General features: G+C 37.5%; 1 protein-coding gene across 10 annotated transcripts in view; it reads left to right on the plus strand.

Annotated features, from left to right (window-relative positions):
• GPM6B (glycoprotein M6B) overlaps positions 1 to 16,252 on the plus strand; it is a 118,485-nt gene that overhangs the window by 95,113 nt on the left and 7,120 nt on the right. For all 10 annotated transcript variants that reach the window (XM_026666931.2, XM_087967011.1, XM_087967007.1 and 7 more), the window contains 3 exons: positions 9,224 to 9,410; positions 12,426 to 12,582; positions 15,731 to 15,899. In XM_026666931.2, coding sequence (XP_026522716.1) covers positions 9,224 to 9,410; positions 12,426 to 12,582; positions 15,731 to 15,899 — 513 coding nt within the window. The remainder of the gene's footprint in view (positions 1 to 9,223; positions 9,411 to 12,425; positions 12,583 to 15,730; positions 15,900 to 16,252) is intronic.

Below are 16,252 nucleotides of genomic sequence, written 5' to 3' on the forward strand. Positions count from 1 at the left end.
CCCAACCGGAAAAAAAATAACGGCGATCAAAAACGCCCCCAGACCTAGGAATAAAACGGACCTACAAGCCTTCCTAGGACTCATTAATTTTTATAATATCTTCTTGCTTCAGAAGGAGACGGTAGCTGAACCATTACATCGTTTGTTAGACAAGAAGGCTTCCTGGGTCTGGGGACAACGGGAAGAGAAAGCGTTCCAGCAGGTGAAAGATCTCTTGACCTCCGACGCTGTCTTAATGCAGTTTAACGAGACTTTGCCGTTAACCGTCACGTGTGACGCCTCACCATTCGGGGTGGGAGCTATCTTAAGCCATGTTCTACCTAACGGCAAAGAAGCACCTGTTGCCTTTTTTCCCCGCACATTATCTAAAACCGAAAGGAACTATAGCCAACTCGATAAGGAGGCTCTTGTTATTGTCGCCGCTATTAAACGTTTTCATGAATATGTTTATGGACGATCATTTACCATAATTACGGATCACAAGCCGTTGCTCGGCATTATAGCGGGGGACAAGCCAACGCCCTATATACTGTCGCCAAGAATGACACACTGGTCAGAATTTCTACTGGCATACAATTATCAATTACAACACCGCCCGGGGAAAGCCATTCCCCACGCTGACACCTTGAGTCGTTCCCCACTTCCAGAAACCGTCGTCGACCCAGCTCCGTCCCTCACAACGCTCCAAATAGAAGCACTGCGCTCATTGCCATTAACCGCGAGAGACATCGCCGCTGAAACCAAATGAGATCCTATCCTCGCACGTGTCCTCAGCTGGGTCGAACGTGGATGGCTGGTCGACAAAACCTGCAACAATTTTGCACCATTCAAAAGCCGCCAGACTGAATTGTTCTCTCAACAGGGTTGTATTCTATGGGGAGACAGAGTCGTCATCCCAGAGAGGCTACAACGAACCGTATTGGAGTTATTGCATGACGGACACTCTGGCATCGTGCATATGAAGGCGCTGGCGAGAAGTTACGCGTGGTGGCCGGGCATTGATAAACAGATCGAAGCCTGGGTTAAATCTTGCCCCAAATGCCAAGAAGTCAGCACTGCCCCACCGAAGGCAACTCCAACCGAGTGGGAGAAACCTCGAGGTCCGTGGTCCCGTATACACATCGATTTCGCGGGACCCACCAAGGGACACACCTTTCTGCTAACAGTCAATGCTTATTCCAACTGGCTCGAAGTCACCAGAATGAAGAGCACCACCACAGAAGCAGTTACAAAAAAACTCAATAAACTATTCGCAACACATGGCTTACTGGACGTTCTGGTTTCCGATAATGGGCCCCAATTCACCGCCTTACCATTCGAACAATATCTTGCGGACTGGGGCATCCGCCATGCACTGACCTCGCCGGCTCATCCTGCCGCTAACGGAAGAGCCGAGCGAATGGTTCAATTTGTTAAAAAAACTCTGCACAAAATGGATCCAGGGGACATCGATGAAAAACTAAACAGAATCCTCTTGCTTCAACATATAACCCCACACAGAGTCACCAACAAAACCCCAGCTGAACTGTTAATGGGGCGGAAACTTCGCTCCCACCTCGACCGATTGCACCCTGCCTACACGCCGGAGACACCTTTCGGCTCCAGCGGAAAATGCCGTGAATTCCAGGTAGGCGATTTGGTCTATGCCAAAAACTTTTCCGGCGACCCATTGTGGGTCCCAGCAACCATAACCTACCTCACCGGCCCCAGATCTTACCGTTTGCAAACTACAGATGGCAAATCCTGGAAACGGCACATAGATCAGTTGCGTTCCAGATTGCAACCCGGCTCACTTAACTCCCCGGGAACTCTGACTGGGGGGGAGGAAATACCAATACAGATGGGTCCGAAGACGAAATGGACGACAACGCCATTATAGAAACACAACAGCCAAGAAACGCGCCATTGGAAGAAGAATCAAGGAGGGGACTCGCCTCACCGCGGCTCGAATCCGCGATGGAAACAGACCCACGAGACCCCGGAACTAACCCCAGGAACCTGGCTGACTACAATGAGGAGAGCGAAAATAACAGCGCCGAATCGTCTCCCGGAGAAACGGAAGCGTTGCTGCCGGACATTGCGGGAAGTGCTCAACCGGAGCCAAACCGCGAGCAGAAACTGATGGAGCAACGAAAGTTGACCAGGCAGGTTAAAAAACCTGCATACCTTCGAGAATACATCACCACTCCGTATAAACGGAACCTGGGGGGAAGGGGTGTTATGAACTAATAAAATACGCCGTATTAAAAGTTAACAAAAGCTAGCTAGGAAAGCAGGCTTGAAATCCTGCTCTTCTGATTGGCCCATCAGAGCAAGTCGGGATTGGTCCATTCCGGGCATTCTGATTGGCTTAGAACGGGCCGTTCCCATTGGACAGAAACCAAAGGTATTAAACGTAGTTCATTGGTTAATGGGACAGCAGCCAGCCCTATAAAAGGGCTGCTGCTGTCCAAGGGTTTCGCTCTGTTCGTTCTGTTCTGAAGTCACTGAATAAAGAGTTGAGTCACTACTGATGCCTCGTCTCCGTTCTTGCGCCCACACCTCCAAACATAACAGAAAGATTAATCAAATCAATGAATATTACAAGAGTGATGAAGTGATGATTGTTGTTTTTGTTTTTGTTGCCCAATTGATTGTTTTGGGGGGCAAGTGTCAGGATTATATGTCAGGGAGAAAAGGAAATTGGAGAAAAATGGAGTTAAAGTAGAATGACTGCAGTAAGAAAAGTACAAGATTTGAATGAAACAGTATAGAAGATAGATTAATCTCTGAAGAGAATGATTGGAAAATAGGCAAAAGAAAAGAAGAACTGCATGTTTCTTGGAGAAGAGCAAAATGAAGTATATTTCATAGAATCACTCAATGTCTGGAATGGTGCAAGTGGAAAATATGAGAAAGAATGCTAAATGGAATGATAAAAGGAAAGGATGCGGATGGGGGAGGAAGAATGCTACAAAACAGAGGATGAGAGACAGATATTGTATTATGTGTATAGCGAGAAAAGGATAGTTCAGTGAATAATATAGTTAAAGGAAGCAAGGAATGGTTATGATTAAAGGAGGCAAAGAAAACATGCAGCAGTGGAAACAAAATATTGTTTTGGAAGTGAGCAGTCTAAGCAAGAATGCTGTAAACAGGGGTCTCCAACCTTGGCAACTTTAAGACTTGTGGACTTCAACTCCCAGAGTTCCTCAGCCAGCAAAGCTGGCTGAGGAACTCTGGGAGTTGAAGTCCACAAGTCTTAAAGTTGCCAAGGTCGGAGACCCCTGCTGTAGCAGACTGAATGAATTTAGAATAAAAATTAGGGAATGATTTGGGATATCAAAGTATTCTAGAGATTTATGCACAAATTGTGATGATTTGTTGACAAGTGGAATTGGAAAATGAAAACTGCAAAAGTATTCCAATAAAAAAAAAACGGTTATAAAATGAATGAAATGCGTAGCAAGTAGTTCAACATTGAGGACATGAGATGCCCTCTTGGCTGATTGATCTATTTACAGATAAATGTGTAAGAATCGAATGAAGTTGAAGATGTAAATGCATATGAACTTTTGTTTACAGATCATGTCATGTTGTTTGAGAACCCAGATGCAAATGTTGGGCATACTGCATAATGCAATGAAAAAAATGCACCTTGAATTTATTATACAGAAATAAGAGACAAGGTCAAGAATACATGGATGCTGAATGAATGTAGACTCAGTACAGAAATTAACTGTTAGTATGAAACAGGTACTTTAAGATGATTTTGTTTTTATTTTTGTATTGTATACAAACCAAAACAAAAAAAAAAACATAGCTGAATGTAGTTGATGAAGTCCTGAAGGAAAACAAATCAAAGCACAAAAGCAATGAATGAACCAGAATATGATGGAAACAAATATAATTTGCATGTCTTGAAAAGTATGTTTTGTTTTTTCTCTTAAAAAAACCCCATACCTTTATCTGTTTTTTCTAATTTTTACTCCTCTCCTGTACTCTGGATTATTTTATCCTACAAAGAAGTAGTATGATGAATCTGTATGCAAATGCTAACAAAGAATAATAATTCCATTAAGGAGAGAATATTTTTAATCTCACTTTGATATGCATAGGCAGGTTGCCCCAGCACAGGAGCAGGCCACTGTTTTTATGAGCAGGAATGCATGCTTTCTCTCTCCCGCTCTTCCATGAGAAAGGCAATAACCATACTAGTAATTTCCTGCTATGAATCAAAAGTAGTTTTTTCAGAGATGACCAGCACTGTGGTGTTGTACAGCTTGCCTATTGTTTGTTCTTTATTCCAGTGGTCCCCAACCTTTTTTATGCCACGGCCTGGTACCGGCATCAGCTGGGCGCCGCCATCTTGTTTTGATGAAAAAGTGCTTCCGGTGAGCTCACCGGAAGCACTTTTCATCAAAACAAGATGGCGGCGCTTAGCGCTTTAGTGAGCTTTTCCGGGTAGAAGTGGCTTTCTACCCGGAAAAGCTCACCGAGCATGGCGCCGCCATCTTGTTTGATGAAAAAGTGCTTCCGGAGAGCTTTCTACCGGAAAAGCTCACCGGAAGCACTTTTTCATCAAAACAAGATGGCGGCGCCCAGCAAACCAGCGGCCCAGTAGGATTTGTTCCACGGACCGGTACCGGTCCGCGGACCGGTGGTTGGGGACCCCTGCTTTATTCTATTTAACTTTAGTCCAATTGACTACTTAAACTTCTTCTTTAGTCACAGGTTGCTGCTCTGTATGGTCATTTTGTCCTCGCTGCTCCTTCCTGAAAGCTCCTCAGCCAGTGAATCTCTGTTTTTTGTTTTCCATTTATTTACTGGATCTTAAAAGGAAAGTTAGCTGGAGGAATCCAGGAAAGCATTTTTAACAACTTTGCCAGTAGAATGGGGAAGACAAATCTCCCTCTTCTTCACAGATGGAATGATGAAAAGATGGATTTTAAAAAACAGATAAGAATTCTCTCAAATGTTCTTTATTGTGCAAACAATAGGAAAAATTGTAAAATGGTAGTATTTTTTCAGTTTATAAATTATTTGTGTACAGTTTAATTTTTACACTTTTATGTTTAATTCACACAAATATTCATTTCCTATATTTTTCAGTAAATTCCCTCTATAACAATATTCAGATCAAAACATAATTCTAGGATGGTTGACCTTGAATCTTATTCATATTATTACATTCTGTTGTGCACTGATTGCACATAGTGGATTGTTAATCTGTTTTGCAGTATCCGTATGTTGCAATTTCCAAGAGAGCGAATTCTTGTTTTTCTTCTATCTGAATCTCCCTTTAAAACAAAAAATTATTTTGGTGTGCATGCGTGCATATATTTGCACACTGGCATTCTAAAGCTTTCATTTTCCAGAAAACAACATTGGTCCAGTTTTTAACTGGCCACTTTTTGTGAGTGTATTAAATCTGTAGCTAGGTTCACTGTCAGCTTTAGGCAAACTACTGAGCTGTTATTAATCTGCTTCCATGGTAACTGCTGCTTACAAGCCTAAGGACAAAAATGTGTTCTTCTGCTAAGCTGCACAAGAGGTTCTAGTGATACTTTAGACAAAATGGCCATTGAAAGGCAATTGCCTTGATGTGTATCAGTCATGCATATTTTACAGTCAAGGAATTTTGGCATCTTGGGTTAGTGTTGCACATTATCACTGTTTTTTCACATTCTATTTTTAATATTTTCCATTGCAGTTTTTTTAATCGTTATTTGCTCCATTTGTATTTGCACTTTACACATAAGCTTTTATCTCCTCAAAGACTACATAACTTAAATGAACAATTCTTTTCTTGGTAACTGCTGTAATGTAATAAATATGAATATTAACATACTATTTGTAAGAAAAGGAATGATGTGCAGAATTTGATTGACATAAAAATAACATTGAAATATTGAATAAGATAACAATGAAAGATTATAACTTAATAAAAATAACTGTACTATTGTTAGAATTATATAACTTGTCAAATGTAAATATGATGAATATTATTTTATGTGTATTAACTAAGTTTTAAAATGTGATTAAAAAGGGGATATTTTTTAAATATAGTGGCATTATTAAACATCAGATGGGATAAATGATGGAAGATTATGACCCATATAAATTTGTGAATTATTATTAGAACTATATAAGTGTAAAACACTACAAATATGATTAATAATATTTTATTCATAGTAAAAAGAGGGATATTTAGAACATGAAGATTGACACAAAAATAACATGCTGAAATAGTGAATAATCAAAGAATGAAAGATTATAACTCAACAAAATATGTGTATTTATGTTAAATTTTATAAGATTGTCAACTATATTAAATATGAAGAATATTGTCATATTTGTCTTAAAATGTAAGACACTCCAGTACCACACTGTTCACACATTGATAGATTTGTAAAAAAAGAAAAAAATATTTTAAAAAGCCACTTTTTCAAACAACTGGAGAGCAGCAGGACTTTATGGAGTGTGTACTGAGTTTCAGTGACAGAAGTCTAAGAGCACCTAGAAATCCATATACAGATTACTGGCAAGCTCCATTCCATTGTAGCAGGAGAGTGTGAGAATTCTTTGCTTTCTAAGGACTAAACATGACACAGCATAGCAAATCTGTACACGCTGCTTTATTGCACCTTCCCCAGTAAATAGCCTATTGCTCTCCACTTTTCTAGGATTTTAGAAGTCCTTGCCATGTCTTTAAAACTCAGCCTTTTAATACTTGGTCCAAACAAAGTCTCAAGGTCTATAAAGTAGCACACAATATTTGCTTTTCATCAAAATTCTTGTTCTATGTCTATTTTCCTTTTCCTCCTCCCTCCTTGTCGTCTTCCTAATTTTATTTAATGTCTATCCCATCAAATTACTTTGGGTGGCAAACAATAATCAGATAAAACTATGCTAGTTTGGGATTGGGTGTTGGTGTGGATATTCGTGTTCTAGTTGCAACTAAGTTCCTGGCAAAGCTCCAACGTCCAGGCAGAACTCCCACTAGGATATGCTATGTATGAAGGAAACAGAGATGGGAAGTGTTTCTGCCTGACTGCAGCTGCTTTTTCATAGAATAGAATAGAATAGAATAGAATTCTTTATTGGCCAAGTGTGATTGGACACACAAGGAATTTGTCTTGGTGTAAATACTCTCGGTATACATAAAGAAAAGATATATTCGTTAAGAATCAAGAATCATAACGTACAACACTTAATGATAGTCATAGGGTACAATCAACAATCAAATCATACTAGGAAACAGTTAATATAAATCGTAAGGATACAAGCGACAAAGTTACAGTCCTACAGTCACAAGTGGGAGGGGGATGGGTGATAAGGAGTGATGAGAAGATTAACAGTAATAGTAGTGCACACTTTGTAAATAGTTGAACAGTGTTGAGGGAATTATTTGTTTAGCAGAGTGATGGCTTTCGGGGAAAAACTGTTCTTGTGTCTGGTGTGGATAACAACCCCAACTTGCTCCCTCACAAAGTGTGATGATTCCTTTTATGGTGACTTGCTCCAAGTAGCATTCTTTATTCTCAGTCAGTAAATTCTTGTGAGCATGTATTCTAGTTTGTTTCTGATTGTTTGCTGTTTTAGCTTGCTGCTTTACAGTACTTAGATTTTGTTTGCTTTCTATATTTAATGTAACATATTTATTTAGTATGATGGATAGCACTTTTCTTTGCTGTCCTAATCCACCCTTCTTTCTGTACTTGACATAGAATAAAATCATTTCATTACCGCAATGAAACCATTTGACATCAGTGCCTATGCTTATCTATGCATTCAGATCCTAGTTAGTTTCTTTCAATATGGAAGGAATTAACAATCTTTGCAAACACCTCTCCTATTACATTTCAATTTGTCTGACATATAGGAAAGGGTTTGCTCCCATGGAAAGAAATATTATTGCTCCAAATTCATCCAATTATCTTTCAATACAATTAAGTTACATATATCATCTTTAAAAAGAACTATATAAAAATATAGTTAAAAAAACATATTAACTGTGTTGTTGAAATTTGAGAAATCTGATCCTATCATAAAGCTGGGTTTTATTTATCCAATTTCATTTTTAAAAATAGTTAAATAATTGTTTCAGTCATACCAGACAATGAAATAAATAAATTCTGGTCTTTCAAACACTTTCTCCATATTCAGACATCAGATTAAATTAGTTAATGTGTCGTTCAGGTTAAAGCAAACTGACCATTTTTGAAGCTTCTAAATATTGTCTTTTATGTACACTGTAGCACAGTGGTCCCCAACCTTTTTTATGCCGCGGCCTGGTACCGGCATCAGCTGGGCGCCGCGGCCCGGTACTGGCATCAGCTGGGCACTGCCATCTTGTTTTGATGAAAAAGTGCTTCCGGTGAGCTCACCGGAAGCACTTTTTCATCAAAACAAGATGGCGGCGCCCAGCGCTTCCAGTGAGCTTTTCCGGGTAGAAATGGCTTTCTACCCGGAAAAGCTCACGAACGCTGGCGCCGCCATCTTGTTTTGATGAAAAAGTGCTTCCGGTGAGCTTTCTACCCAGAAAAGCTCACCGAAGCACTTTTTCATCAAAACAAGATGGCGGCGCCCAGCAAACCAGCGGCCCAGTAGGCTTTGTTCCACGGACCGGTACCGGTCCGCGGACCGGTGGTTGGGGACCCCTGCTGTAGCAGCTCACCTAAATCAGTGTAAAATATAAGTTCAGATTTACATTGGGGATTACCTGGTTCCTATTCTTGGCTCATTAAATTGCAGAAATATCCTAATGAATCATATGGTGCATTGAATATGTTTACATTTTATTGTGTTACGTAAGAAATATTTTTTTCTTTCCTTTTTTTGTAGTGTAAATTATTTAAGCTTTTTCATCAGCAACTGTTGTGGAGTTAAAGCTAATTATGATCTTTATCTTAAAGGTAAGATTTTTCTGTAAGTCCAGGCCCCAGATTTCCATTCCTGCTGTGTTGTTTTGCTCCATTGGTTTTTGGAAGCTCATCTAATACCCAGAATTAGGTTTTTGGGGAAAACATGAAAAACGTCAGCAAATAGCTTATGGGGCAAGAATCAATTCCACAAACAGGTGAATTGTCACTATTGTACTTTAAGATGACAGGTGCATAAGGAAGTTAGTTGGTTAAATTAAGTGCAACTCTTTAGCATTCGTGGTTTTTATCAAATGGAAATCTGAATAATTGTTCTCAAATGTTTCCCTCCCCCCCCCCCTTTTTTTTTTCTTGTCTAGGCTGTTTTGAATGTTGCATTAAGTGCCTGGGAGGAGTTCCATATGCTTCACTTGTGGCAACAATACTCTGCTTCTCTGGAGTGGCGTTGTTTTGTGGCTGTGGTCATGTGGCTCTTGCAGGAACTATATCCATCCTTGAACAGAATTTTTCCACAAACGTGACCGATCATGCTTTGTTATCTGAAGTGTAAGTGTGAATCTATTTTTTTTTCTTTATATAACAAAGGTAGTGAAATTATTAACCAATGAAATTGCCAAAGCAATAATAGATGTAAGCAATGTTATACATGTCTTCAGAGAGATCAACACTTGAGGAGAGATGTCTATGGAGATTCTTGTAGTTGTCCCAAACATGCTTTTTCAAGAGGCAACTGGACTCTTGGTTTTTTTTGAAGATGTTTTGCTTCTCATCCAAGAAGTTTCTTCAGAGCTGAATAGGAAGCTCTGAAGAAACTTCTTGGATGAGAAGTGAAACGTCTTCAAAGAAAAACAAGAAAGTCCAGTTGCATCTTGAAAAAGCATCTTTGGGACTTGAGTTGAGAATTTATCAAAAGGAAAACGTATTAATTTCTGGAGAACTTTTTAAAATACTGTATGACTAATGACATTCAGTGGGGCTGAAAGTGTAATGAAGAAAAATTGGCTGTTAGGATTCAATATGTACTTTCGCTTCAAATGTTTTGTTTAATTCAACAGGGAAAAGAAAATTCTAAAAGTAGCAATCGATCTCAGAAAGAGAGCATAGTTATCCAACTCCATAACAACTACTGGAGAGAAAAAAGGAGCTGTTGCCAGGGGATGAGACCCACTAAAATATATTGGAGAAAAACATGAGAAAGAAACACTGCAAACTTTAAAATAAAATAATAAATATAATGAATAACTTGAAGGTTTCATGAAATTTCTTTCATCCTTGCAACAAAATTATATGGAAGATGTATAATAAACTATGACCTCATCCTAGCTTGAAGCTAAAGAAAGTATATTGAAAGCTGTAGCTTCCATTTTCATTGAGATACAGAGCTCAGCTTGTTTATAATTCTGGTCACTGCAATTGAACTAAACAAATACCCAATGCATTATATCAAACATAAATCAAATTAGTCTTTATGAATCAAAATTGCTGGATTTACCTAAATATAAAATTCTGTTTCACAGTTGAATTATGATTCACCAAAGCAAGGGTACAATATACAAATATACTTTATTTTACAAGCTTCCTACTGCAGTCATTTTAGATTTCTCTTACAACTTTTAGAGCATTTTGAAGAAGACATTAAGAAAGTAGTTTTTTCTTAAATTCTTTTTAAAAAGCTTGAGATCTAGATTTATATGCAGTCTGGGAAATTGAATGCTTTTCTTTTCCTTCATTAATGCCTCGCATCAGTATGAAAGGATTTAATTTCTGATCCATAATGGCAAAATTATAAATATTTTTTTTGCTTAAACAGTTTGCCATCAAAGAATATCAAGGACATTACATCAAATATTGTAAGAGTTTATTCTTTTCTCAAATTGATTTTATCTATTTTAAATAAATGGCTTATGGATATGGAATATATGTAAGTAAACTCTACCAATACCTTATAGTGAAAAATCCCCAATGGCTTTTAAAGTATCCCAGCAGTTCAAGACAAAATATCTAGCTCCAAGTAGGAGTCTACATCAACAGAGAGGAAATTGAGATGCTACAGACTTTCTCAGCTATTCTTTCTACTGCAAGATGCATTGTCAACATCACACTAGAGCAGAGACCAGGTTACCAACCAAGGACTTGGTAACAGTAACAGTTACTGGTTTAAGATTCAAATTTTTTCGTTAAGTGTACTCCTATTAGTTTTGTCAGGTAAATATTTATTCAAAGGGGAATGCCAAAATGGATAAGAAGCTGCTATCACAGGGGCTTTTGGCAATATTTCTTAACTCTCCAGGCTAATCAGATTCTCCCGCAAAGAGGACAAAGATATGGACCATCAAAATTGAGTTCACATAACAATATAGGTTAGATAAAAAATCCACTTTGGGACATGTATTGTAAATTATTCAACCCCAATCACTTTTCCAAAGCTCAAACAAAATTCTGTTAGGGCCAGGGCTTTCTACATTTTAAAAACAAAATACTCCAAAATTCTCCTGGGCAAAAGAACCTGTCTTGATGAATCTAGAAAAGTGGTAAAAATAAATATTTTATTATACTGTCCTTTCTGTGAGAATTTGTGTTTAAATACATTAGCCATAAGCTGCAGAATTACCTGAGTCGACTGGGTGATTTTTTTATCTTTCAGGTTCTTTGGGATGTAAAGTATTGCATAACTCTTAGGCTAGTCAACCTTTGCTGTGAAAATCTAATAGCAGGTCATTCAACATGATGTCTTGGATGGGATGAGCTGTCATTAAAGTTTAATAGTGTTTTATAAATATGCATATGACTTTTTGTTGTAAATAAAGATAGATGTATGCAACCTTTTAAGAGGCCTGAATTTGTATTGTATAGGGAAAATGTTTAATTTCTATAAAAAATGCTTAATATCTATTTTTTAAATCAAATTGGAATTTGACCTTCCAGGACTTCTGAAGTCAAATGAATATGTTACCAGATGCTCTTGATGTAGCAATCAATTATGGAATAAACAATTGGAAGTGTTGGGAGATTTCTAGTCCAGTTCTCTTTCCTATGCCTAATATCCTAAGGGTCCCTATCATACCGAGTGTACATGCTAGTTCTGCCAAATTTCATAGAAAATATCGCTATCAATGATAGAATAAATAAGGGTTAGAAGTCCAATGATGCTTTGATTTTATTTATATCCATGTGTGTCTGTATTTGAGTGAATACATATATAACAGACCTTGGTTAATGACCATAATTGAGTCTGAAAACTCCTTTACCACCTGATGTGGTTATTAAGCACATGTCACATAGTTACCATTTACAACCTTCTGATGACTTTCCTGCTATAGTTGCTTGTTGGAAGCCAGAAGTAAAGGTCAAAAATGACAATCATGTATTGGAACTACCATAATTCAAGCTGGTTGCCAGGTACCCAACTTGCCCTCACATGACTATGGGATGCTGTGATGGCCGCAACTTCAAGGACCGGCTCTTAGTCTTGTTCAGTTCTGACATAACTTTCTAGCACTTTGTTCTACTCTTCATATGATGATAAAAGACATAATCTTAAGTGCCTTATTTCCTTTTCAGAATAAAACTAATGCAATATGTGATCTATGGAATTGCGTCATTTTTTTTCTTGTATGGAATCATTCTGCTAGCAGAAGGTTTTTATACCACAAGTGCTGTGAAGGAGCTGCATGGTGAATTCAAAACAACAATCTGTGGTCGTTGCATCAGTGGAATGGTGAGTATGTTTTAGCATAAATCACTATTCCTCTGGTAAAAGCTTTCAAGTGTCGGATTAAATTTTATCAATAATGCACAACAATTCCATTGCCAGATAGTATTTTGTACTTACCACGGAAGGGCTGTTCACAAATCTGTTTTCAGAGATACTGATCTTACCAGGGCATCCTTCATTCTGAAGAGTAACAGAAATCATTACATTTAGATATTTATTTTACCACATATCATTTGATACAATCTGGGGCTTCCTTGTTCATATTAATTTTCTTGTAAGTTCCTTCTTGTGTTTTCAAGTATATGAAATACAGTTTGGAAGGCTTTCCTTACTGCCTACAAATGCGAAATGCTCAAATTTGCCTTTAAATGAAGAATGTTATGTATTGTTTAATTAGAAAAGAATTAACCTAGGTTTTTAAGAAAAGTATGTGGAAATAATTATTCTTTACAATTTTGCAGGCTAGTTTTATGTGTACTTCAGGATCTTTTATTGATCCAGTTTATTTTTCCACCAGATTTTAAAACTGAAGCTACTTAAGCTGTGAGCATCTAAGATATAGGAAGGTCACTGACATTTTGCTTCCTGCTTGTGAGCTGGTTCCCTATTGATGCAGTTGAAAGACAGATCATTATTTTGTGTAATTATTGCTTGTGTGCTTAAGAATTAGGTTGGATTTATGTATTTGTGGTATAATGTTTTGTATTTTGTATCTTTTTTCTGTTTTGTTCTTTTCATGAAAACAGTAAACTTAATTATAAATATAATGACAGGATACAGCAAGGGTGTCAAACTTGCGTCGTCACGGCATCGTCACGTGATGTATTGGGACTTTTTCTCCCTTCGCTAAATGGGGGGGGGCACATGACGCATTTGGCCTGCGGGCCGTGAGTTTGACACAAACGTCTTTTGTTATTTTTTTTCTCTGGCCACAGTGGTTAATGTTGTTGTTTTTGCAATTTTTTAATCTAATCTTTTACTGTAGATATTTTATTTATTTTCCAACATTTGCATACAATAATCCTGTTGCAGTTACCATATACAATATTAATTTTCCATATTCTAATTCCACATCCATAAAACTCAGTAGGGCTAATTCTAATTTTCTCAAGCATGGTGGACTTTTACTCCTTTATAAGAGGACATAGTTGACTGGTCAACAATAATAGACAGTGCTCTGTTGACCATCTAGCTCATGAACTACACTGACTTAATACATTGCTGGAGGGAGGAGCTATGTTATTATTGGAGTAGAAATGTAAATCAGTGATCTTATCAGGCTCTTTATTGGATAAATAGATGGTTAAATAAATGGAGGTGTATTCTATTAGAGACTTGAATTGAATAGAATAATTTATTTGGCCAAGTGTGATTACACACACAAGGAATTTGTCTCCATTATAGAAGCAGTCAGTGTACATGCAAAACAATAAAATAGCAATAGCGCTTAGACTTATATACTGCTTTACAGAGTTTTACAGCCCTCTCTAAGCAGTTTACAGAGTCAGCATATTGCCCCCAACAATTTGGCTCCTCATTTTATCCACCTCAGAAGGATCGAAGGCCGAGTCAATCTTGAGCCTGGTCAGATTTGAACTGCCAAATTGCAGGCAGCTGGCAGGCAGCAGAAGTAGCCGGCAGTAATGCACTACCATAATAATAATACCAATAATAAAGGGGAACAAAGAAGATAATAAGGATAAATAATAAATAAATAATAATACTCACTACATGAGTAAATATACATAGACATTAGATAGCACTATGAGAATTAGATGTTCAATAGAGTGATGGCACGAGGGAAAAACATTGTGCCTTGCCTAGTTTTTTTGACATATAATGCTCTATAGCACCATCCTGAGGGAAGGAATTGGAATAGTTTATGTCCAGGATGTGAAGAGTCTCTAGATATCTTCTCAGCCCTCCTTTTGACTCATGCAATATACAGGTCTTCTGTGGAAGGAAAGATGGTTGCAATTGTTTTTTTCTGCAGTCTTCACTATCTGTTGAAATCGGTTCGGTTGCTGCACCAAACCAGACAGACTTAAGGGTTTTGCTCTTGACAGTAAATCCAAATTGAAAAAAGGGCATTAAAGATGTGTTTATCAGATTTTTACCAATTGAGGTAAATTTGAAAGGGTTTAATGTCAGATAATTTCTCATCCTAATTAACATTGGTGAAATTGAGGGAGAATTAAACTGTAGAATCCTGCAGCTATCCCTTAAAATTGGGTACTATTTCATAGCTACTAAATTTACTTGAAAGGCTGGAATCATAGTTGTATACTTAAAGCATGCCTTTTTTTATAGGAGACCTATCTGTCTGTGTTTATGTTATTCCAAATAGTGAGTACTACTTGAGCCAGCTGTAAAATATAGCTTGATAAAATGTCTGATTCATAGGAGTAGTTCCAGGACATACCTCTGTCTGTTAATATTCTTTTCAGTGAGTATTTTAAAACTGTCTAATTTCTCATTGATAGTGTTTATATTTATATAGACTTCCAATCCTCCATCTTTCTATTAGAACTCAAAAAGTTTCTAATGCAGTCTTAAAATACTCATCATAGCAATAATTACAGTACTGGAGTAGAAAATTGTGTAAAGCAAAAGTCCTTGGCTTGTTACATGGGGCACGACTCTGTGTTTATTCCCCTAGTTTAGAAGCTACTCAGTCTAAGTCTGCAAAAACCATACTCCATGCCCCATGCTCAATTTCAAATTCCTTTGTTTGGCTAGAGCTTGGCCATCTTCTGTTTCCCTGACACAAAGTCCTTTGGAGTGAGTCTCTGGATCACTCCTCTGTTTGACAGATTTTCCTCATCTCTGAGGAAGCAAATTGATCTTAAGTAATCAATCGAATGGTAAGCATAATAAACACTTTTTGCTCATAATGAAAACTTGCTTGTAGCTAATTCCTCACTGTATCTTATTGACTTTCAAGCTGAAATTATGATTTCATTAAGCACAATTTAGAAAGTCAGACTATTTAGATGGTAATATATTTTTAAACAGAGTATTGTGGTTTTGTTGGATATGGAAAGTATTTATAGAAAGATAGGTCCAGTCATGTGGAATATCAAAAATGTTCCAGTTTCCTCTGACTCAAATTCACTATAAATAAACTGTGAAATGTCTGTTTTCTTCGCAGTTTGTTTTCCTCACTTATGTTCTTGGGGTGGCCTGGCTAGGTGTTTTTGGCTTTTCTGCTGTGCCAGTCTTTATGTTCTACAACATGTGGTCAACTTGTGAGGTCATCAGATCACTCTCCGCAAACATGACTTCAGCAGACCAGATCTGTGTGGATATCCGGCAGTATGGTACTTATCCTAATCTAATTAAATGTTTTATCCTCTTTACTTGTCCTGCCATCAAGAGGAATTGTCTTATCCTTACAAAATGAACTGAGAAGCAGCTATATGTGGATTTTCGTTATTGCTTTTGCAAATAATGTAGATTACACTGGCTTGCGCATGTAAACAGATACCTTTTACCCTGTTTTCTCACTTTGAAATTAATATACTTATTAACTGGTCAGTAAATGCAGCGATAAAAGGTCGACAATAAGGCTGATATTTTATACACACAATGGAGAGCTTGATTTAGTCAGTGTTCTGTTATTGTCAAATTTGGTAATGTGGTAAATCATGTATGAAAAGTGGACAAAACAATT

This window comes from Notechis scutatus, chromosome 5, assembly GCF_049901735.1.
Source record: "Notechis scutatus isolate UNSWTSFEM ecotype Mainland chromosome 5, rNotScu1.2, whole genome shotgun sequence".
NCBI lineage: Eukaryota > Metazoa > Chordata > Lepidosauria > Squamata > Elapidae > Notechis > Notechis scutatus.